The following is a 26,365-nucleotide window of genomic DNA, read 5'->3' on the forward strand; positions in this document are numbered from 1 at the left end:
ACAATAACTTGAGCTGCTTTCTCCCTCTCCTAGGTGGGTAGCTGCTTTCTCCCTCTCCTAGGTGGGTAGAGATAGTAGACACGGTGGGGGGCAGGGGGGGTATATCTGTATTGCCCTCCTGTTAGCCTGTAGTCCTTCCTGATGCCAGTAGGGGAAGCCCTCCGAGCCCAGCATGTCCTGTCCTGGGTGGTAGAGTGGCACTGTAGTCATTCTCTTTGAAGTGACAGACAAAAACAAAAACAGCCCGTGACTCCATCAAAGTCTGCAACATCAGATCCTCACTGCAACCTTAAACTACCTAAGTCCACAATGAGGAGAATGGATGTGTCCACCATCCCAGCATCTCTCCACACATTCCACAGGCATCCACGCACGATGCTGTCCCAAGTCACCCTGGGGTCCATGGGTACCATGCTTGGAGTACTCCAAGATCATGATATTTCAGGATCACAAAAAATTATTCTGTAAACTGTAGCAGAACCTTACATTTATGTGCTGCAAGTTTTTCCATAATTTGAAAGAAAGCTTTCTGAAATCTTATCATGACTGATCCACCAAGTAATCAGATTTTTTTTTAAATCCAACTTTAAGAGTGAGGTGATAAAATGAGTGAAAAAGGCAATTCTCCAATACATCTATGTCTATATCACTGTTACACTTTTTAAAAAATCTAGCAACAAATTGGCTTCAGAAAAGAAACCAAACCCTTAAAAAATAATGTTACTCCACTGACTAGAAAGTGCTCATATGCTCTTGTACACACTCGTAAAGGGACTCGACGATTACACAACGCCCAGTTCCCTCTCATTGCCACCCTGCTGTAAATATCTCCCAAAATGAACCACACTATAGAATTTATGTTAAAAATTAAAATTTTAAACTATAAGAAACAAAGCATCCAAAAGAGGTGTCTCACTCAAGTTTGAAGAATCTTGTTGAAAGAAACAGAAACTGTTTTTCTACTGGTCAAATGTTCTTTTTGAAGAAAGAGCAGAAATTAATAAGCTTTCTTTATATACATGGAAAATTTGGGATAGAAGTCATCATGTCTTCCAATATTTTACTTTTGTTTTATTAAAAAAATATGTATGTTTTTATTGATTTTTTAGAGAGAGAAAGGAAGGAAGAGGGAGAGAGAGAAAAACATCAGTGTGAGAGAAAACATCAATTGGTTGCCTTCCCTACGTGTCCCACCTGGGGATTGAAACCACAACCCAGGTATTTGCCCTGACTGGGAATTGAACCAATGACCTCTTTGTGCATGGATGACACCCAACCAACTGAGCCACACCGGCCATAGATCTTCCAATATTTTAAAACAGTTTAGTAAATGCTAAATATTAAATTGAAATTTCACCTAGAGCTAAAGTTAGAAAACACCATTTCTTTAGTCTACATTTTAATGTTCACAAATTATAAAGATCATATTTCCTAAATTAAACAAAATCATAGGGCTCTTGTAATCAAAAATATATTATTTTAAAGCTATTATGATTTCCCTTACTGTTTGAATTCTAATTTCTAATGTTCTTTTAATACAGTACTGTGCTAGATTATATTGCAATTCTGATCTGGATTACCTATTTACACATGCTACACAATCTGTGTAAAAATATAAAATGATTGCTTCTTCAAGTCGAAAGAAAAGCGCCTTTTTAGTAAAGGTTCAGATTTAAATACCAATATTACTTCAGGATTGGTTTTAAAAGAGAACGCTTGTTAAAGATGAAATTCTGGTTAAATTCAGCCTTAGCTAAAGCAAAAGTCTGAATATGTTAGATATTAGAATATCTTTTGCAATGTAAACATAACTAACTTTCATTAGTCTCGGTGTTTGGATAACACTATTCCAACTTAAGAAGCAGACTCTCTCTCATGTTACCATTCTGGCTAATATGAAGATTCATTACCTAATGTTTTGACTTTGCTTTGACAAATATATCAAACATTTACTTCATAATGTCATTGTACATTTTTTAAAAAGCTCTTTGCCAATAACATGTCTTTGATTTTTATGACATATTAAGCACATCGATTTTTCATGCTTGATATGTAAATAACACAAGACTCAAAACAGTTTCCTTTCCACTTCTCTTCACGTGCAAAGTTAGTACTTAAGCAGGATTTGCCCTCACTGTCAATCTTATACTTTTTATTCTAGAAAAGTATAAGAATAGAGCCAAGAATATAGCCTTACCACCTCTATCTCTAGGCTCCAGGTGGTCACCCACAGGTATGGCTTCCTGCTCTAAAAGGAAGTAAATAAGAGGATGCCGACCAAGAGAAGTTCACCGGAGTATACAGATCTCCTTTGCAACTGGTGTCTTTTATCTATGTTCTGACACATCTACGGACTAACATGATTGATTGAGTTATTGGTCCCCAGGGCCTGGTCTGAATTCTGAAGTTCATATTGCCCAACTAACTGCATGTTTGGATTCTGGAGCCCTTCCTGTTTCATTCTAAAGAGTTTTTTTGGTGGCTGAGGCTCTGACTGTCTTTTGACCCATTCAACTGTCCCTTACATCTGAGTTCTCATGATTCCTGTTTCGCTGGTGTAAGTGCACCTTATGCTACTCACTATAACCCCCCAGGCTTCTTGACAAACATCAAGAACATAACAGAAAGATATGAAGAGGTTGTGAAAGCGTCATGCTAAATAGGAGATAGTGGAACAATTATGAAAGAAGAAAACCCAGCATATCAGCACCTATAGATTGTATATGTAGGAAAATATTGAGAGGAAGGGAAGTCAGACAAGAGGAGTGATGATTCTGGAGAGCTCGAGAGTCCATAGCAGAGATGGCAGGGCTTTTCTTCTGCCCACTTATTCCCTGAGGGTGCAGTCCTTCCAAGGAGCCAGCTCACTCAGCTCCCCACCTCTGAGGGCACCAGTTCTCATCCTCATTCCACGTGGGCATTGAAACCTCAGGCCCTAGGACACAGAGACTGGCACCTCTCTTAGGGAAACTGTCACTTATCTCAGGTGCTCACCACTTTACTTCTCTGCTCCCTTCTCATTCTTAGAATCTGTGGTGTTCTTTTCTTGCTTACCAGCTCAGCCATGCACTTAAAAAACTTGTTACAATTTGCCTGATTCTCTAAATGTTCATATCAGGATAGTTTTCAAGCTATCTAATCCAAAATATTACCAGAACCTTCCAACTATAACATATCCACTCCTGTTTTATGCCTTCCTTCACGGTTTTCCCCAACCAAGAATTCACTCCCTCCTTTCCTGCCAAGGAAATTGTATCCCATCTTCAAAGACTAGTTCCTATGTCACCTCCATCAGAAATCTTTTGTTGACTACCTCAAGCTCTTTCCCTTCCCTAAAATCCTTCCCACTATCTATGTGGCATGTTGGATTTGATTACCATGTGAGTGTTCCATGTTTCTCTCCACAGCAAAATCCTAAGGTTCTTAATTAAAGTGACTTAAATATGATGCTTTTCTTGTATGTCCCTTTCTCCTGCCTCCTGTTTCTGCACATGCCAGCCATCTCTCCCCCTTCTCATCCCACTCACTAGACTAACTTCTAAAATACTTTAGACTCATTCAACTATCCCCTCCTCTGAGAAGCATTCAATGTTCCCTACTCCACCCATAAAACAAGTGATCAGCACTCCGGATGTGCCTGGACTCTGTCTCTGTTACAGTAGCACTTGGCCTACGATTTCACATGACTGTCCTTCTCTTCTGGACCTCCTGCGAGAAAAGGCTGTGTCTTTTATTTATTTTTGTATCCCCTACGCCTAGTACCTTTCCCATAGCATATAACCAATGCTTATTTCATTCTTCGAGGATCTGAAGTCTGGAGTCAAAGCCAAGACGGGCTCCTGAGGGAGAGTCGGGTGTCCTGGAGAAGAGAAGGGGTGGCTGCGATATTGGGCTCGGCAGCTCTTAGGAATGTCACCCAGCTGCAGTTTCAATCAGCCAGCCAAGGGGATGCCATCCCGGGAATGACCGCTTTCCGACACTCTGATAAGCACTTCCACATTGGCTATCTCATCCAGTTCCCTTTGATTTATAGTGTTTTATCTTGTTGTTACCTGTAGCAAAAGTTTCCTTTGGCCCCTATCTAGCCCTGTGCAGGGAAAGTCTGCCCATCTCCATTCCAGACTTGAGTGCAAAATTAGGAAGCCATTTGAAAGGGGAGGCTGTGTACGAAGCTGAAAGCAAGGTCTGAGACCTGAACAGATAGTGCAGGAGTACTCAAAGCTCCACATTGTTCATTTCTTCTTCCTGTGAGAGCCACATAAAGCCTTCATTCAGAGGTTCCCAACATTTTTAAAACATGACCTCATTTGGGTAAACCTTAACTGCCTCAACAAAAAATTTTGAACGCGTACCTCCAATTTATTTAAATCATCTATATTATAATCGTCAAAGAGCAAATTCTTTTATTCAAAACATCCAAGTTTTCACTGGTGGCCTTGGGGGAAAAAATATTGTGTCCTTTGTTCATCATTTATTTCCTCATATTCTGAGTCAGAGTAAAAAAACAGCAGTTTTCCCCATTGCCTGCTGCTCACCACCCCAAGTCCCAGATCTCTGTTTTGCAATGAATTTCTAAAACACATCTGCTAATGGCAACATTTGGACAAGAGCAGCTCGATAGATGAGAATAAATACTATCAGCTGAAATGATCTCTAGGCATATAACAAACAGTCATTACTCTAGACCAACAAACTATGGCCTGGAGGTCAAATCCAGACTACTGCCTCTTATTAACAAACACAGTTTTAATGGAACACAACACACCCGTTTCTTTGCAAATCGCTTATGGCTGCATTTGTGCTACAAGAGCAGAGTTGAGTAGTGATGACAGAGACCATTTAGCCTGCAAACCTTAAAATATTTACTCTCTGCTCTTTTAGAAAAAGTTTGCTGACCCTGTTCTAGAAATCCAGAAAGGGGGGAGCTACACATTTCTGCTACTAACTGGAGCCACACTGTCGGATGCATACGAGGCCTGTGTCCTGAAAAGGTGATGCAGGAGTGCCCAAACCTTATATTGTCTGCTTTTATTTGTACTATAGCCATATAATGCCTGCCTCCAGAGAACCTCCAAATGTCTTAGACATGATCTCATTTGTTATGCTTGCATCCCTCCTCTGCTGAGCTTCATCTGTTCAGGGAGCTTTTGCCTCTTGACCAGATCACAACTCCCTGAGGCCCTTCTGGGTTCTGCTGGCATTGTCTAGCATTCCTCCAGGTGGCTCAGGGGACCTCACACTGTCCCCATCACTTAAAAGCTACTTTCTCTATATCCTAATGTCTTTCCAGCATCCTACCGTTCAAAATGTGGCAGACCCACATGTTCTGGAAGAGAACAGCTAGGATGAATATACCATTAGACATCATTAGACCTCACAGTCACCCACCTCGTCTTCACTCTACACCAGGCTTGCGTTCAGCTATCCACTCCCAATTGTAAAGGGGAAGGAAGTCTGCATCCCTGTACATGCCCATGTATGCTTAAAGTTAAACAACAAAACACTAATAGTTAATTCTATGCATCAGCACAGAACAGCTCCATTGGTTTTTCACAACACCAAGCTGCTGGCTGACATGTGTCCACTCACCCAAGATGGGCAGCATTCCACATCATGTCACTTGGCATAAGAACAGGTAGAGCCTGAAAGCGTAAGAGGGGGTCTAAAGTTATGTCATGGTCTACGGTGAGAAATGTTATGGTGGAGAGCTTTAGGTTGGGGTAGACTGGGCTTGACTATGAATTTTCTACTTATAACCGTGTATTGCAGCATAGTTGCCTCACCTTCCTGCCCGTCACCTTCTCATTTATAAAATGAGGATAACATCTCATTGGATTGCTGAAAGATTACATGAAAAATGTATGTTACGCCTTTAGAGTGCTTGGCATGTACTACTCGCTCAATGATAGCTACTGGGCTTAAAAATGCATGCTACATTTAATGCTTATGTGCTGGTATGTTTTTCAGCAAAAATCATCACCTACTGTGTACCATGTACTGTGTAGGACCTGGGAATTTGTACCATCATCATAATAATAAAAGATGGTGCCAAATCTGTGGAGTTTATAGACTATTCGCCTGTAAGTTTCTGTATAACGTGTTCAAATAGCTCTTGGAAGCCCAACTTTGGAGGGTGAAGAAACTGACATCCTGAAGCATGAAATAAGCCAGTGAATGAAGCACAAGCAGCAGATGCCACTTCTCCATCCAGGTCCCGTTTCTCCTCGTTTTAATTTGGAAATTACAGATAAGAAACTTTATGCTTGTTCTTTACCTTCTAAAACTGTTGACTACATTAAGTGGAGAAAGAAAGACGACCTTCCAAAAGCTATGTGGGAATCTAAGATTGGCAGAGAATGGCACAGATTATGAGAATGAGTCTATGAAAGTTACAACATGAAGGCATCTGGTAAATGATACATTAGTCATGGCTGGGTTGCCAAAGAGGGAACCTTAGCCAAGATCCTTAATATGCAGGTGAAAGTAGTAGATCTAACCATATAGATTAGGAAAAAGAAAGACAAGAACATGCAGACCTTGATCAAGGAAAGATGTATTTAATGTACATATATTCTCCTTAATGTTCCCGAAGACATGTGTGTTTGCCGTTTAGTTGCTTTAAATGTGCAACTAACAAGAAAAAGTTCTGCCCTGATCACATTTGTTTTGTTACTCTTCTCAGTTCCCCTCTCACTAAGAAGTTTTATAAACTCAAATTGGGAGGCAGAAATCTTGCCTGATATAGCACCACAGCTATCTCTCAACACATTCATCAGCAAAAGCACATGGGAGAGAAAGCAGAGCAGAGCCATGTGCCAGCAACCTGTGAGTGTGTGTGTGTGTGGGGGGGGAGGCGTATCTGTCCCCCAGATGGTTAAGTCTGGCTTCCAGGCTCACATTCCCATTGAGATTAGGACCAGAACCAGAAAATGCCAGATGCACACAGCTTTGGGTGCTCCCAGATACTGATACACCCTTTACTGAGTATACACTTTAAGGTTATATGATCTGTACAAAATTTATAAATCAATTATTCTGGTAATTATTGAATACCAACTATGAACTACATTATGACGAGCATGGTAAAGTATTTCAGGCCCATCAGAGATGAGCATAGCCAAGAACTTCCAGGATAACAGTGAATGATCCTTCGTAGCATTTGAGGGGACTTATGACTAATGTCCGATGTTGTCAAACCCACTGAAACATTACAAAAGCCCTGTGCTTGGGGGTAATTTTCCTCTTCACTAGTGGACATGCTATTGCATATGAGAGTCAGCAGAGAGCTAACTAAGCTTTTCACTCAGTGCTGTGGCCTTAGAGAAGCTGAGAGCTGCTAAAATAGTCAGCAGTTTTCAAAACCACTCAAGGCAGCAATGAGCATTAGAAATTGTGTAGAAGCTTCTGACATGTGCTTGGCTGTTCTTGGGTAGTTCTCTTGGAAAGAGGCCATGCTGTAGCTTAGAAGCCAGCAGAGTACATGCCAGACTTTCAGTGCCTAGCAAGGAATGGGATTTTAACATCCAGGAATGAAGGAAGAGGGAGAATAACAAAGGAATGACATCGAGTGTTACACTGCTCTTGCACAATGCAAGGAAATCCCTCCTTCTGAAATGCAGCCTCCTCAGCTGGGTTTGGAAATGTCAAACTGCACTGACCCTGTACCCACTTGCACATCTGTAATTGCATACAGAGTGCCACTTCATCACACTGCTACTTGCACTGACACACCACAGCATTGTGGTTTGATTTATGGACAGTTAGACCTGGCTTTGAAGCCTCCCCCTGCCATGTACTAGTGAGCTATCTACCTTTGCAAACTTTCAGTTTTTGCATTAGTGAAATGGGGATGACAACCAAATTGTTATAGAGGTTAAATACCCTTTTATTCAATAATTCATGCAATACCCTTAGCATAATGTCTAGCATGTTGAAAATGTTCCATGCCATATTTTTAAGACATACTCAAATTATTTTATCATTAATGGTAAGTCTAGGAGACCTCAATTTAGTTCATTGATTTTCTCTGTACAACTTGGGGCAGGATTTACCTTTCTGGGGGTTATTTAGTACAAACATTCTTCATAGTTTTCCCATCAGAGATGGAAGAAGGCCCTGTGCACCGGTGGGAACTGGGTTTGAGGTTAAACACTGAAGTGACTCGGCACCTAAAGATGTGAGTCCTTTGAGCTGCCGTGGCCTTTGGGTGATTAATGGCATTTGTGTGAAGATGCAGTAGAACCGACCATGCATTTTACCATTTTCATGTTTTAATGTTTATTGGGAAATAATGTAAATATTTGTTGAGTTCTGTAAATGCATGGTATAGAAATTGTCATAAATAATTTACATTATTTAATTATTGATAATATGAAGATTAAAATAGTATTTTTAAGCCCAGCCTGTGTGGCTCAGCAGTTGAGCATCAACCTATGATACAGGAGATGGCGGTTCAATTCCCAGTCAGGGCACATGCCCGGGTTGTGGCTCGATCCCCAGTCGGGGGCGTGCAGGAGGCAGCCGATCAATGACTCTCTCATCATTGATGTTTCTCTCTCTCCCTCTCCCTTCCTCTCTCTGAAATCAATAAAGATATATTTAAAAAACAAACAAAAAGTTAGTGAAATATACACCTATATTTTCTTACATATTTTGGAGTGTGATTCATTGATTACTTTTAACTGTTTAATCCATTTGAAATTCTTTGTCTGGTAACAGTTTTAAAAGTTATAAATTGGTATAGCCTTTATAAAAAATGATTTTGTAGTATTTATTAAAACCACAAATGAGTAGGTATTCTTTGCCCCAGTTCTAAGAATCTAACTTAAGAAAATGATTGGGCATGTGATCAAGGAATTCTACGAAAAGATGGTGGTGAACTGAGTAAATGTTCTTTAGTTTCTGTCCAATATGGTAACTAGCACCCACAAGTGGCTATTTAAATTCAAATGTATTAAAATTAAATAAAATATAAAATGCAGTTTCTCAGTTGCATTAGTCACATTTCAGATGCTAACAGTCACATATGACTAGTGGCTACCATATTGGATAGCACAGATATAGTACATTCTCATTCTCATAGAAGTTTCTATTAAATGGTACTGACCTGTGGCCACTAAAATCAGGTTTTAAAAAAATATTTAACACTGTTAGATGTATTCACAATATGATGGTAAGTAAAAATATAAAAACACATACAAAATATTTGATGGTAAAAGAAGTTCTGATTGGTTGCAGGAACTTTAATTATCAATATCTTCATCAAGTTATGTTTATTTTTTTCCAGAGGAAACCCAAACCCTGCCCTCATGAAGCTCGTTGCCCTAAAGAAAAAATATCTGAAGCTTTACAGGTGCATCAAAATTCAATGAGATACATGGGGAAACCTAGTAGATGGTATCCACTTAGTAGCTGTTAATTGACTCAAAATCCAAATGGGAATTATCATACTGAGTCAGATTCAAGACCTAATTAACACTGTATTCTGTGACCAACACTAGTCTCCAAAGAAGCCACAATTCTCTTTCTGTCACTATTATCCAGCTAACAAAAACACAAAAACAACTTAGCCAACAATGACACTTAAGAACTTGGGGTATATATACAGCAAAGAAATTTAGAGTACTTCTTAAATATGGAAAGGCTGTAAGGCCTCTCAAACATCAGTAAATAATCAACTACAAAGAATGCCTTACTATGCTTGAATAAAACTTTGGGAAATGGTGCCCATAAAGAAAAATTTCCTACTGAGAATAACTAAAAAAACTAAACAAAATATCTATTTTTTAAAAAATCTTGAGAGTATCAGAGAGTTAACAAAATAGTAGGAAAAAACATCTGGGAGAAGATAAAATATAAAGAGGTGGGCTCAGCATTTGAGGCCACTTTTGACTAAGGGATGTTTGTCAAGACCAAAGAGGTATCTGAAAGGCTGAGCATTAAGTAGTTTAGGAATCCAAAAGTTGAGGTCCATAGGTGCTCTGTTAAATCCTCTATACTTTGTGCAAAACAGAAATAAACCAGCTTTTGTAAGGAGTGAGATCTAGCTTTGAGCCATCTGGGCCACTCAGAAAAACCTCAAGCCCTGAAAACAGACTAAAATAATCCCAGATTATAATTTTCTCAGATGCCCAACAGTAACAAAGCAAAAGTTTCTCTAGAGGCATAGATCATTTTAGGCCTCAAAATATTTCTACAAACAATTTTTTAAATATAATGTCCATCGTGCTATCAAAGATAACCAGTCACAAAAGGAGAGAAGATGAGAAGCAATAAAAACAACTCTGAAGCAGCTCCGGAGTTTGGAATAATAACATACAGACTTCAGAATAATTATGTTTACTGTGCCTGAGAAAATGTTTTTTAATTATTAAAAATTTTGAAAAATAACTGAACATTCAAAATAGTGACAGAGCAGATTTAAAAAAGAACCAAATGGAAATTCTAGAACTAAAAAAAAAAAGCATCTAATAACTCCACGGATTAATTTAACAGTAGATCAAACATACCCAAGGAAAAAAATTGTGAACTGAAAGATAGGTTTGGAATTAAATACGGAAAGGCAAAAGTTGGAATAAATAGAAGAGGGCATGGGAAACATAGAGGATATGAAGAGAGAAATCTAACATTGGACTTCCAGAAGGAAAAGCTAAAACAAAGCAACCCCAGAAAAATGGCTGAAGATTTCCCCATGAATCCACAAATTCATGAAGTCCTAGGAACTTCAGGACTTCATATGTATATATATATGTATATATAATTGACTTTTCAACATCAACAATGGAAGACAGAAGACAGTGGAACCTACCTTCAATGGACTGAAAGGAAATCATGAAAACCTAGAATTCCATACCAGTAAAAACATCCTTAAAGAATGAGAGTGAAATCAATAATTTCCAGACAAACAAATGCTGACAGTATTCTTTATCAGTAAGTCCACATTTTAAAAGATACCAATTAGTGTTCTTCAGGCAAAGTAACCCCAGATAGAAAGTCAGAGATGTGAAAGGAAAGAAAAACAATAAAAATGGAAGCATCAGTGAGCTGAACTCTGTACAAGAATGTAATGTTGCAGAACTACAAAATGTTGACTGCCAGGGTGAGGTTATCTTTCTCCTGTATTAGTTGGGAACTGTATTTGGCTACCCTCTGAAAGAAAACAGTTAAACCCAATCCTTATATCTTGGAATATATTTTTTACTATTTTGGGATAAAGAAAAATTAAATACCATAAAAAAGAAGATCAATATATTATACTACATGATTTTAAAAATATAAATTACCAGAGAAACCATTTATAGGTAATAATAATAGAGATACAGAGTAATAATAATGTTGTAGTAATGTACAATAGCTTATCAGCCAGAGTCAGTTTCGACTGCCTGTAGAACGTGACCTAGGAGTGGAAACAGGTGGGATAAAAGTTTCGTAGGAGGTTCGAGATACTATTTTACACATTATATTTATTGTTATTTGATAAAAATAGATTGAGTTAAAAAAGAAAAGCTGAGCTCTAAGTGTTTGATAAACGTGGAGATATTAGTTGGTCCAGCAGTCAGTAGCTCTTTCTGTTTTCTGCTATGTGAGTTGAAAATATATTATAAATGCAAATATCTGATATTCAGAATACTAGAATAAGATAAGGAATAGCCTTTTCCAGTGGTTTGTAAAACAACCAAACAAACAAAAAACAAAGAAAGTAAATAGTTGTATTTTCAAAATAATTAAAATTTTCAGTATAGACTACTTGTCCCCTTGATGCCTCCCATCCCTAGAATTTTAAGATTCATCCTAAACACTGTGAGATTATCAATCCTAAATTATTAAGATACAAGACCTTTGTTCTAAGAATGGGCCAAGGGGGCTGCCAGTGAATCTATTCCATTGTTCTCAAAGGACGTCATTACCGAACAGAAGTATTCCATCGGCAACGGTGCCGGGGAGTAGCTCTCAGCGCAGCCCTGTCTCACTCACAGGAGCCACTCTGCAGCCCCTTTTATCACCAGGCGTTTCTGCAGCATGGCCCTCTGCTCCCTGAGGCCATGTTGAAAGGATAGTTTATGTCAGTGGGTTAACTGAATCGGACCAGGAATGTCCTCTATAGGCAGCCACAGCTGGGTGGGAAAGCAGACACCTGGCGTCAGTTGAATTTTATCCACAACACTGTCCCTGGCAAAAGTGACAGAGGGGAAAATGGGCATTTGGCACTCACTCACCTGCCGGAGTTTGGTTCCTACCATGGAGGCACTGCTGTCAAGCACAAATACCACATTCTTGGGTAAAGGAGGAAGGTCTTTGGGGGCAAAGTAGTGCACAAAATAGCCATTTAGAACCTGGTGGAAGGAAAAGGAAGGGAAACGGTAGTACCCAGAATAGGTAGAAAACTAAAATGGTCAGTCCATGGAACTTCTAAACCTCAAAGATAGCGTGAAACGGGGTCTCGGTCAGATTCCGTACCCACAGCAAAAGTACCCATTGTTCTGATCCCTCCTAAAGAACGAATTGCTAATATTTAATCTGCATAAGAATAAAATCATCCCTCAAAATTTTGTTGACTAACTCAATTTAAATTATCCATCCCCTCTGCCCTTTGCCCCTTGAGAATCTTCCTTCCTTCATCATCTGGTTTTTTACCATGCATCTTACAAATTGAGATGTCAAGGAGGTTGTCTACACTCTGGGTGCACTTTAACACATTTTACCATTCCCATCCTGTCTCTGGAGCAATAAAACCTAAAGGGAAATGAGCCAGGGACCAAATTCTTTTAATTAAAATTGAAGAACTAAAATGATAATGCCATCTAACACACCACAGGGAAAACTGTGGGTTTCATTTGCTCTCCAGATTACTGAAGCAGGAAATAGTGCCCTCAGCCTCCAGCCAGGGAATACCACTGGTCTCCCTGGAGACACATTTGGGGTTAAAACACATTTCCTAAGAATCAGAAGGTTCTCTCTCCCTTAGGTAAGCATTGGAATCTCCAGTTCTGAGTCTAACTAAAAGTATCAAGCAACAAACGTGAAATAGCAATCCCAAACCCCTTACCTGGACGTCCCCAATGTTCTGTTCCCTATTGACATCATATCTAACGATGAAATCACCCAAAACGCCATTCTGGGCAATCCTGGCTTGTTGTACGACGCTAGGCTTAAAAATGACTTTGGCAAAAGTTTCATTTTGGTTGATAACAGTAGAAGGAGGTGGCCCAGCATCATCTGCATGCAAGATATAAACATAATTAAAAGCTGAATATACAAATATTTTCAGGGGGGAAAAAAGAACTGTTTTGCAGCAACACAGAGGGTTAGATTTCATTTTATTGTGGGTTTATTTCCATATGGACTTCCTACACTTCATACCGATAATGTATCACAGTGCATGAGATATGCTTTCATATAGTTCACCTTTATGCCTCCTTTTTAATCTTTTCTTATGGGAATTTTTTAAACACACAAGAGTAGAGAGCATAGTAAAATGAACCCCCATGGACTCATCACCCAACTTAAATAATTATCAACTTTTTACAAATTTTTGGTATCTGTTTTTATATATCACCTCATCACTTTTGGCTAAACTATTTTAAAAACAAATTCCAGACATTGTATTTCATCCATAAATACTTTAGTATGAATCTCAAACTATAAGAAACTTTTTTAGCATAACCATAAAACCATTATCACAGTAACAAGATTAATGGTCAATGCCTTATTATGGTTGATATCATTCTGTATTTAAATTTTCCTGATTCTTTAGAAAGTGTCTTGGAATGGTGGGTTTGCTGGAATCGATCGAAACAATCACATTTGGTTTACATTTCTTAAGTCTCTTTTAATCTATAAGTGTCACCCACCCCCACCTTTTTCCTACTACTACATATATGTGTTGGAAAACACTGTTCATTCGTCTTACCAAGTTTCTCACATTCGCATTTCATGATTGTTTTCTCCTCCTGTCTTTTAACTTGCTCCTCTCTTTCCCTGGTTTCCTACCTTGGTTTGCACTGTAACATCTAGGGGAGCTAGAAAAAAATACTGATGCCCAGGCCAAGATTTAATTGGTCTGGAACACAGCCTGGGCATCAGGATTTTAAAATTCCCCATGTGAGCCTCACATGCAGTCCAGGCAGAGAACCACAGCTCAATCCCCTGTATCTCTTTGTGTTCTGGCAGGAAGAGCTGAAGGCTTAGTTAGACTCAGGTTCAATGCTATCTGCAAGAACACTTCTTCGGTGAGCTGAGTACTTCCTACTTTATCACATCAGAAAGTACATAATATCTACTTGTGGGGAGATTGATGGTGGGTTCTGGTATTGCCAATCTGATCACCCATAATGAAGTTCCTTGTTGATCTTTAACTTGATAGTTTTATCGATTGCTGATAACGTTGGTCTAAATTCGCTATTTCCTTAGAGTTGCAAATGGGTGGTTTCTGACCCTATCATTACTTCCATATGGAATTCTTCCATAGAGAACACCTTTCCCCCATCAGTCATTTGGTTGCCCTACCATACTGTTTGTCCAGAAAGTATATGGCTCTTAAAAACAAACCGAGAAAAGAAAACCTTTCCCAAAGCTTAACCCACTTTCCCAAAGCTGTCTCCAGCACAAATCTTAGCATATAAATTAGAATTCCAGAAAGATAAACAGATAAATGTATTTTACGTGATTTAAGAAAAGTTAGTGAAATGATATTCAACAAAGCCACTCCATGTTTTACTCCTGACCTTTATCTCCTGTTAGAAAACAGAAAATCATTTCATAGGCTATCCACTTTTACAAATCCAAACACCACCATGTTTATATACTTAGCAACAGAAATCCAAATTTTTGAGATCTGTTTACACAACAAAGAATATGAAAATAAGAGAATTCATAAACATCAGTGTACGTGGAGACATTTTATCCAGATACTGAACAAAGACCAGGCTGAAGACTGCAGCAAAGCATCCGATTATTTTTTTAAATCTATTCAAGTTGATACTATGGAGTAAGCTGACCAGCAATTTTCCATCCTTAGGAAAATGAAAAAAAGGAAACGAGGAATAATTTACCCATGGTAATTTGTATTTAAGAATAAACTTCCTTCTGCTAAAGTGTTATTAAGACAGTAAAATCAAAGGAAGTTTAAACATTTCCTTCAACAGCACAGACAATTATTTTTCAGAAACAACTTAGGTATAACCTTAACAGGAGCCACAGAGCAAAACTGAGTCTTTTATTATCTGCACTGATCAAGGGCAGAAATTGTGGGAGTGACCAGGGAGCTAGCAAACAGGGAAGCTCATTCCTGTAGAAAGACAGCTATAGTATGGAAGATGACACGCTCCCCGCAGATTCGCTCGTGTGAAGGAGTTGGGGAAGTCTCGACGGCGCATCGATGAACGCCAGCCTCCAGCTCACCAGCCCGGTTGACGCTGCCTCAGAACCAGCAGACAGGAGGAAGGAAAGAGGCTGAAAATAGAAAGGTCCTTGAAACAGCAGGAAACTTGCTTGTTCTCCGGAGTTAATCTTTCATTTCATTGGTGATTATTCGTAAAGCACCAAGAGTGAGAGGCATGACAATACACTAGCTAAGAACTCAGGGTCGTGAATGAAAGAGAAGGGCCTGCATCTGACACTGGCTCTACCTCTTATTATCTATGGGGCCTTGGGCAAGCTACTGAGCCTGGGATATCTCCTCTATAAAATGGATTAATGGTCTACCAAACTCACACTATTGGAAAGATTAAGTGATGTAATATACGTAGAGCCATTCTGATACATAGTAAGCAGTCATGCTAGCTAATATTATGAACCTAAAATATATAAAAATTAGAAGAAGAGCCAGGGAGTTAAATGTACAACAATACAACATGTCAAACTTGGGATACTACAGGCAACAAAAAGGAAAGAACTACTGCTATTTACAACATGGTTGAGTCTCACAGTCATTTTGAGTAAAACATAACATAAAAAAGAGTGTATATTCTCCATGCTTCCATTCACATGAAGTTGAAGAGCAGCACAACTGATCCATGGCAATTGGAGTACAATAGTGGTTACCTTTTGGGGGGGCAGGGGGTGAGGACTGACTGGGAAAGAGTATAGGGGAGCCTTTTGGGATGGTGGAAATACTCTATGTCTTCACCTGGAAGTAGTCATACGGGTACATACATATGTAAACATTCATGAAGCTGTACATATAAGGTATATATAATTCTATGTATTCTCTAACTTTTAAAAAATTTAAAGTCATTGGGAGTTGGAGAGCAGAACAGATTATGTGTATTCAGAGTAATCCCAGCCGGCAGAACTCACACTAGGGATAGTTACCTGGAAGCATTTTTCCTGCAGCGTCAGCAAAAGCTCTAAGAAAGATGTCCTGTTGGCAGAAGCCACTTTCAAACTTCAGTTCTTTATAAGTATTGGAGGCAGCCCTGGGTGTCTCAGTCACCTGCAGGGATGGTGCCAAGCCGTTCTGACCATGTGATCTTGGACCAGCAGCATCAGTGTCACCTGGGAACTTGCTGGAAACACAAATGCTTGGGCCCTCCTAGAAACTCTGAATCAGAAACTCTGGATGTGGGACTCAGAAAGCTGTATTTTAGCAAGTTTTCCAGGTGATTCCGGTTCCTGCACAGAGACAATGGTCACGTGCTTTTGATGTTTGTAATTGGGCGGCACTAACATTGTAAATTCCTGTAATTAGATTTGACTCTTTATACTGTTAGCATGTACCTACTTTTTCCTGTTTCAAATCTCTCTCATTGAAATGCTCTTTACAACCACCCTGAATTAATGCCACTCGTGGTTGAATAGAAGCATTGAGTATTAAAAAGTATAATTTCTCTCTTCATAATTCATTTGACTAGGCTCTTTGATATAAGCCATGAGAAAGGATAGGGTATTATTATTTTGGTTTCCTATTGACCCCTGATGTTTGCTAGTTCATGATGAAAATTCATGAGATTCCTCTAAATGGGCTTATTTTATGTGCCCAAACTGTGGGTTGATTCCCAATTTGGTCACTCACCGAAAGGCCTAGCTCCTGAGGCTGACTTCCACCCATTAAGTACCAGTCAATGTGACCCAGTGAATATTCCACTCCCTATTCAAAAAAAAAAAAAAAAAAAAAAAGCTGCCTAGGAAATATTCCAGAGTAATCTCTTTAGAAAACAAAATCCTCTTTTTATTAAAGGAGGAAATAAATCTTTTAATCAATGAGGTTAATATAGGCTCCCCACTGTTACTGACCAAAATCCCAAAGCAGAGTAAGACTACTCGGTTTTTCCTTACTGTGAATTGGGACTCACGTTGCTGACCCCCACAAAATAGTTCATAAGAACAATGAACTTTATCAGCAGGGCCCGTGGCAGCCATGGGACATGTTCTGAAGATAATGAAGAATGCGAGGGAAGACGTTGGGAACAGACCAGAAGAGTGGGAATCTGACCTACTTCTCTAATGAGAACCCACATATCTGTTCCTCCTGTTGGTTTGCTTCCATTTCTCCCCACTTAGTGGGGGGCAGGAGTGTGGCAGGTGCTCTGAACCGAAGGAGGCTGAGCCTTCTAACGTCATCTTCCTGTTTTAATCCAGGCATCGGTGGTCTGTGCATGACAACCTTCAGTGGCACACAACCGCCTCCGGTGTGTCCCCGGGGAGATTCACGAATAGCTTTTTCTCCATCCACGCTTCCCTGCTTCTCAGGTCACCTGCATCCCCATGACGCTCTCTTCCTGTCTAAAGCCCCGTATTTCTTAATAAGATATATGTTATTTTAGAAGCCACATAATACTGAAGAAAAGTGCACTTCAGAGTGTGACAGACTCAAAATGACTGACTTACTATCATCTCTAAGCCTCAGTTCCACATCCATCAGATTGGAGTGGATCGCATCGTAGAATCATTGTTAGAATTAAGTGAGATCATGTAAGGAACTGAGCTCAGCGCCTGGCACACAGTAGGTGCTCAGCACATATTAGCCCCTAGCCCCTTCCCCTTCAAAAGGAACTTCTTGTCCTCTCTGTCTAGGATGAAAGACAACTCATGAGTTTAAAATATTCTTTGGGAACATACAATTTATACTTTCCCATAACAGGCTTCTCTACACCACTGTGAGCTTAGTAAAAACAAATCATTATTGGAAGGGAGAAAAAGGCACATCATAATAAACCTTCATAACAGGAATTTAAGAATGTTTATATAGAGAACAATCTTTATAAAGTATAATGCAGTCAGTAGCTTCCCAAGAGCCCCCTGAAATTATATACAGAACTTGCATGAAGGCATACATGTTTATTTTTTCTGGAGAGAGTATCCATAGCTTTCACCAGATTCTCTAAGGAGTCAACACAAAGTTAAGAAGCATGCATACAAGTGTTATTAAACATTCCTCCCGTCGATTCTATCTTGTAGTGAGGAGGCACTTCATAGGTTTTTTGTAAATGGTGAAGAGAACACAACGCATGTCCTTAGTTTCATCCTGGAACATGGATGTTATTGACAAGTAAACAATCTCTTTCTAGACAACCACATGGGGATAAAAGGAAGCTAACTGCTATGTAAAAGTGTCTTAAAGTGACAGGATTTAGGAGCAAAGACCCCACACAAGGACATCAGCTGGAAGCTACGCCCCTTTGAGTCAACTGACAGAGGGATTTCCTGGCCTCTGTTTCCTGTGGGCCTTGGGGTGGCCTACAGTTGGAAGAAAGCAGCCAACACCTGGTGATTTTTACAAAAGGATTTCCAAACAAACACTGCCTGCTCATTTCCCCTTGGAAAAAAAACTAAATTGTCTATGTTTGCTTATGTAACCTGCTCACCTGGGCTCCAGTGGGGAGATTTCTTAAATATACAGCTGTCAAAAATACTGTGAATAGCCCTAGCCTGTTTGGCTCCGTTATTAGAGCATCGCCCAACAGACCAAAGGGTCCCAGGTTCAATTCCAGCCAAGGGCACATACCTCGGTTGCAGGCTCTATCCGCCACCCTAGTCAGGGTGCACGCAGGAGGCAACCAATCAATGTTTCTCTCTCTCTCTCTCTTTCTTCCTCCCTCCTTCTCTTTCTCCCTCCCTTCCACTCTCTCTGAAAAGCAATGGAAAAAAATATTCTCAGATGAGAATTAAAAAAAAACACAACTTAAAAATTGGGCAACTACCCTTTGACGGTAGCAATAAAGACGCAAATCAGCAGAGTATTAAAAGAAAAAGTGATGGGGATGTAATGAAAACCTGGGTGTCACAGAGTCAAACTTACACAGAGTTTTCTCTTTTTATTATTCAAAATTGCAAACTTTACACGCCTATGAGAGTGTTTACTATTTTAAAAACCCAGAAAATAACAAGTTGTTGGCGAGGATGTGGAAAAATTGGAAACTTTGTGCACTGTTATAAATGTAAAATGTTACAGCGATATGGAAAACAGTAGGGCAATTCCTCAAAAAGTTAAAAATAAAACTATCATGTGATCCAGCAAAGCCATTTTTTGGTTATATACCCAATAGAATTAAAAGCATGATTTTAGAAATCTTATACACCGTGTTCATAGTAACACTATTCACAATAGCCAAGAAGTGGAAACAACTCAAGTGTTTTTCAACAGATAAATGGATGAACAAAGTATGGTCTATACATACCATGGAATGTTATTCAGCCATAAAAAGGAAGGAAATTCTGTCATGCGCCACAATATGGATAAACCTTGGGGACATTATGCTAAGTGAAATAAGCCATTCAACAAAAAGACAAATACTATCTGATTCCACTTATATGAGGTTCTTAGAGCAGTCAGACTCAGAGAGAGAGTAGAATGGTGGTTGCCAGGGGCCAGGGGGAAGGGGATTGGGGAGTTGTTGTTGAATGGATATAGAGTTTCAGTTTGGGAAGATGAAAAAGTTCTGAAGATTGGGTACACAACAATGTGAATAAACACTACTAAATTGTACACTCAGCAATGGTTAAGAGGGAGGAAAAGGGACTGAGAAGTACAGATTGGAAGTTACGAAACAGTCATGGGGATGTAAAGTACAGCATAGGGAAATATAGTCAATAATATCGTAATAACTTTGAATGGTACCCATTGGGTACTGGAAATATCAGGAGGAACACTTTGCAATAAAGTATATGATTGTCTCACCACTGTGCTGTAAAACTGAAACTAATACAAAATAATATTGAGTGTAAATTATAACTTAAAAACTTTTAAAAAATTAAAAAGTTAAAAAAAATTAAGATTGTAAATTTAAAATTACAAATTAAAGTTGTAAGTTGTGTTTTTTTACCAAAATTAAAAACTTTTTTAATTTTAAAAATTGCCTACCCTAAGTTCTTCAAGGACAGTGACAACATCTTTGATATGTTTAGGTCCAAGTACTTAGCACAGTGCCAGGAACATGGTGAGAACTCAAGACAAGCTTGTTGAATATTTAACATGGAGATGACTCAACACATTGACATGTAGTTGGGCAGATGAATAGAAGAGCCCCTTGAAGAGATTATCTAAAAAGTATTTTAGTGGGTATGGTAGATGCTCTGGGTAACCTATGTCACATGCCCTGGACCCATGCCTGGTTTCAGTCACAGCTATGGTGGACAGTGTCATAGGCCCAGACAACATCTCACCTCACACACCCACCTAAGACAGCAAGAAAAAGGAAGAAACAAAGAGAGGTCTCCCGGAGAAGAGTAGGCTGCTCACCAATGTCAAGTTAAAGAGAGAAGGCCACCCTTCTGGGTGTCGCTGAGCCATCCTGCTCACAGCTGGTCCTGACAGAACTACGGCCAATGTTAGAACAAATAATATAAAATGGGTTCTCACGTCAGCATTAAAAACAAAACAAAACCATCTATGGAGCCAAATGATTCATACCTGAATAATTTCTGCACTGAACAATGCTGGAAACCCTCACATAACAATCAGATTGTTTTCTGGCAAATGTACTGAGGCCAAACCGGGCCATGCCCTTCCAGCTGCAGCATGGACAGCGGGTCCAGGGGAGAACAGAGCATCAGGGAAGTGGAACTGGGGTGACCGGTCAGTCTCAATGCAGCCCTTTAATAAGGTAGAGCTGCCAGGTTTAGCAAATAAAAAGACAAGATGCTCATTTAAATTTGAATTTCAGATAAATAAGAAATGATTTTTTATTTTTTTTTTAGTGTAAGTATGTCACAGATATTGCATGGGACATGTTGTTTGTTTATTTGAAATTCAAATTTAACTGAGCATCCTATAGTTTATCTAGCAGTCCTGGAAGGAAGATGAGCTCTAGATTTTTGTAACTATTTCTGGAACCAAATTCTGTCTTCTAATCCCTCCTTCACAACAAAATATGATCTACACCCAAGATCTGGCAACATTAACCAACTTAAACCAGGAAGTGTTGAAAACCTAACAGCATTTCCATTGCCAGCAGGTATTATTCCCCAGTTCATTTTATAGATACTTAGTGAGCACCCATTCTATGGCAAGGGACCATGCTAGGTGCCTACAGTACAATCCTTAAAAACTTTCACCAAAAAAGGCAGAGTTATGAGGTTAATAGACTAAACAAAGAAAAACATAAGATTTTAAAACAGATTCAAGTTGACTCTTTCTTGGGTATCTGCTGAAATACAAGACATTGTGCTAGTCTCCCATCAGAGGTGACTGGATCTTGCTGGTCGTTAACCTATTCTCAAAGACAGCTTCAGTGTCACCAACCTCATCTTCTAATATAAAAGGTAATGAAACTGTATTTCACGCGTTTCTCTTCTTTCTAATTAAGCTTCCTCTGTATTTAGTATTATCTGAAGGTCAGCATTGTATAGGAAGCTTACATAGGAGTGATATGATTAAAAAATAAACCATAGGTTAAGTTCCACCTAGTCGTATTATTTGCCATTCTGGGCATGTAGAAGAACGCATAGCTTACTGTTGGAGAGCATAGCAAACATTACTTCCAGCGCACTTGAAGAAGTGGGAGTCTAACAGCCTAAAATGTAAGTTTTTTCATTGTATGTTTTGAGGTAAAATTCACATAACATAAAATTAACTACCTGAAAGTGTACAATTCAGTGGCATTTTGTATATTCACAATGTCGTGCAACCACCTCAATCCAGTTCTAAAACATATTCATCACCCCCAAAGAAAACACTGTAATCATTAGCAGTCACTGTCCATTCCTTCCTCTCCCAGGCCTTGGCCATCACCAATCTGCTTTTCCTCTCTATGGATTTATCCATTCTGAACATTTCATATCAGTGGAATCATAAATATGTGTGTGACCTTTTGAGTCTGGTTTCTTTCACTTAGCATAGTGTTTCCAACATTCATCCATGTTGTAGCAAGTATCAGTACTTTATTCCTTTGTATGAATGACTAATATTCCATTGAATGGATATACCACTATTTGTTTGTTCATTCATTTACTGATGGATTTGGAATGCTTGCACCTTTTGACCATTGTAAATAGTGTTTCTATGACCATTCATGTACAAGTATTTAAGTACCTGTTTTCAATTCTTTTGCATATATACTAAGAGAAATTGCTAGGTCATATGGTAAATCTATGTCTAACTTTTTAAGGAACCATCAAACTGTTTTCCACAGTGGTTACAACAGTTTACACTCCCACCAGCAATGTACTAGAGTCCTGATTTCGCCACAGTTTTGTTAAAACTCATTTTCCATTTGTTTCTTTATTATTATAGCCATCCTAATGAGTGTGAAGTCGGATTTCATTGTGGTTTTGATTGGCACTTCCTTAATGACTAATGGCCCTGAATATCTTTCCATATGCTTGTTGGTCATTTGTATATCTACTTTGGAGAAATGTCTATTCAATTCCTTTGCCCATATTTTAATTGGGTTGTTTATATCTTTTTTGTTTGAGTTATAAGAATTTTTTATATATTCTGGACACTAGACTTTTATCAGATATATAATTTGCAAATATTTTCTCCCACTCTGTAAGCTGTCTTTTTAGAATTTTTTTTTTTCTTAAGAGCCAAGCTGACACTCTTTGTCTTCTGTGTTCTTGAGTGTGGAGCACCCTTCAGTGATGAAGCAGACACTGATAGAACATGATGACAGTTATGGAAGTCTCCTCATTCCTGAAACTAAAATTTACTTTCAATGTCAAATTAGGGTGACATCCCCTAGGTCCTTCAGTTCTGAAAGAGATGAAGATCTGAGATTTCTTGGAAACTCTAGCTGGGAGGCTTGGAAACCAAGTCAGCAGCCCAGGAAAAGTCTCAGGGATCCAAGGGGTAGGAACTAAGCCAAATAACACTTGAAAACAAAAGGTTGGGCTGTACGAAAAAGCCAGGATGAAGGCAAACACTAAGCCAGGCTTTGAGAGGCAGGAGCATCCTCTCTCGCAATGGTGGGGAGAAGAGTGGGAAGAGCAGGAGAAGAACAATTCCCGCAGGTTCAGGAAGCCATGGTGGGAACTGAGGAAAGCACAGGAGTTCTTTTGACACCATAATGCACCGAATAATCATGTTTGTCTTTTCCAAGAGAGGATGGGATACCTAGTTTAATGAGCTTGAGACTGTTAGAAGATTGCACTAGCTCCATTGAGATGGTCTGTTGAAACTTTTTCATCTAAAGTTTCAATGTTGATGAGCAGAAGTTGGATATGTGACAAGGTTACTTCCCACCAACTGTGTGAGTAATTCTATGTTGGCCTATGTTGTATCCAATAGTAAAAACATGGTAGAAAAGAGGAATGATACACATTTTAATAAGAATCAAAAGTCAGTATTCTGAGGGCCCATGGAATTAAAGAAATAATCTTCTTTAAAAGATGCTTCTGTAGGTGAAGATCCTGGCATAGTTAATGTCCCTAAATTCTGCTGAGAAGTCCAAAGTAAGGGTTCCCAACATCTACTGCGCATCAGAATACCTGGGGTGCTTTTAAAAATAGAGCTATCAGAAACCTTTAGATTCAGAAAGTGGATTAGTGCTGTTGCCTGGGGCCGGGGTGGGAGCAGGGAATGACTGCAAAGACATAACAAGGATCGTTGTCGGGTAATAGAAATGTTCTAAAATTGGATTGTGATGATGGTTACACAACTGTACAACTGTACTAAAAATCAATGAATTGAACACCTAACATGGGTACATTTTAAGCTATGTAAACTGAACCTTAATAAAACTGTGCTTTAAAAAAGCAAAGAATATAAATAATAAACTATGAAAGTCATAGTACCATACCTGTTTAGTGGTAGGAAAAATATTCAGCATTATTCTTTAGCTTTACAAATAAATTAATATGTTAAAGGCACTCATATAGTTTCTCTCTATAAAGTCTTAATTTCTCATATAAATTCATAGACTCTCATACCCCAAAATACAGTACCTAAGCCTCACCCTAATAAATTCTAATTCAAGTGTTTAACGTAGGATTCAGTAGTCTATATTTCTTTTTTTTAAATCTCTCCAAGTGACTATAAAGATATAGCCAAGTTTGAGTCACTGATGTAAAGCAAAAGGGAATAAAATAGGCAAGGTACCTTATTTCTTATTTTGTTTCACTCCTATCCATCAGGGATCTTATCACAAATGAAAATTTTCTGTCAAAAAAAATACTTGTAATCATGAAAATGGCAGTAATTTAGGGGCCATGGGACAATAAGAAGCTTGAGATTTAACATAAAAAGTGAAATAACCGGCCTTGAACCAATCACACAGATGGAGTATCTATCTCGGTATATGCCTTCAGATGATAACACGGCCCAAAGATGTTCTAGGAAAGTATGAATTTCAAACACTCTTTCCATTGATCCCATAAATCATCAAAATATTTTAGGGGAGAGGAACCGAGGTGGGGGGCAGGAGAGGGAGTCTTGTCTTTCACTGTACACTAGCTTGTCATCTTTTAGATTCTGAACCATGAGTTACGTGAGTCCTGAGTACATGAGTTAACATTTTATTAATCCAGCAAGTATAACATTTTGGCTTCCAAATTACACCTCACAGAATTTGCTTATAGATTGAGAAGGAGCTCGTTCATTTACAATACAATAGCCATGGGCCCAATCTTGACACACCAGGAAAGTAAACTGAGGTAAAGATAAGTGATACTGCTTTTAGCCTTTTCTTGTATTTTTATATAACTAGGGAAAGACTGGGAATTTGAATTCACACTCTCAGTATTTTACAAAAGCTCCCTAAGAGGGTTGTTATAAACTAAGGTTGAATGAGATGATACAAGCAAAGTACCAAGTGTCGTATCTAGCACACAGCCATCCTTATCTAGAATTGCTTCCCTAAAGATGAAAATAGGTCCAGTGGTCTGAGATTTGCTTAGAGAAATTCCAGAAGTCTGACTTCTGAACACAGCCAGCTCCGTGAGAGGAATGCACTGGCTGGGGTCCACATTCACGCGGTGACAGCTCACGCTGGTGCAATGCCAAGCCTAGTTTGATCTCTACCCTGGATTTCTTTTGGAAGCATGCAAGTGTCCAGACAAAAATCACAACATCTGTGCCTCTCCTGCTTAGGCTGCCATTTTGCAGAAACAATAACAGCTGAGCTCTGAAAGATGGGAGTGAGGAACAAAAAGGCAGGCCATCCTCTGCACCTGGCCCGGGAAAATGCCTGTGAAACCTCCGCGCTCTGGAGGGAAAAGATCTGCTCTGCTCTGCTGTGAGCTAGGAAAACAATTTTCTTAAAAATAAACAGGTCCCAAGAGATCAATGGTCTGGAAAAATTCCTCTGAGATTCTCTCAGGCCATGACTGTAAACAGTAAGCAACTTTTCAGCCCAACAACTGTGATTCATACTCTCCAAACATTAACACGCACACCACACTTGCACACATCTCTGAAGAGTCTCGGTGGTTCTGGAAATTAGACAAAGCACACACACACACCTCATTACTGCAGCAGGACCCTCAGAATTGCCTCCCGGGGGCCCGGACACAGCTATCCCTCTCTGAGATCTTACAAACTCTCAAAGAATCTTCCCCCTGGAAACATAGCTCCTTCACACAGTTGTACATAGGAAAATATCCCTACAAATTATGATTAGGGAGAAATGCAATTTAAGAACATTCTTTGCTATTAATGTGTGTGTGTATAAATATATATATTTTTTGAAGGCATATATATATATATATATGCCTTCAAAAAACCTGCCTTCAAAGTCACACTTATGATCTAACAAGGGTGGTAAGATTTGCAAAGAAAAAAAAAGTAAATGTAAGATGATACCGATAATGACAATACTTAATAATTATCAAGCTCTGACTCTGGGCCAGGCACTTCGCACGCACTAACACTTCCAGTGACCCTATGAGAAGGTTAGCACCCCTGGTATGCAGATGTGCAAGCTGAGTCTTGCAGGGTCTAGGCAATTTTTTTTCAGGGTTATAGTTAATAACAACTAGAATCCATTAACCA

The 26,365-nt window shown here is 39.1% G+C and overlaps 1 protein-coding gene across 1 annotated transcript in view; it reads right to left on the minus strand.

Moving 5' to 3' along the window:
* The window catches only part of ITIH5 (inter-alpha-trypsin inhibitor heavy chain 5), a 69,722-nt gene that overhangs the window by 20,098 nt on the left and 23,259 nt on the right, over positions 1 to 26,365 (minus strand). The window contains exons 6-7 of the mRNA XM_081121164.1: positions 13,046 to 13,215; positions 12,216 to 12,332 (exon numbers count right to left, since the gene is read on the minus strand). Coding sequence (XP_080977290.1) covers positions 12,216 to 12,332; positions 13,046 to 13,215 — 287 coding nt within the window. The remainder of the gene's footprint in view (positions 1 to 12,215; positions 12,333 to 13,045; positions 13,216 to 26,365) is intronic.

This window comes from Miniopterus schreibersii (genome assembly GCF_964146895.1).
Source record: "Miniopterus schreibersii genome assembly, chromosome: 1".
Classification (NCBI taxonomy): Eukaryota; Metazoa; Chordata; class Mammalia; order Chiroptera; family Miniopteridae; genus Miniopterus; species Miniopterus schreibersii.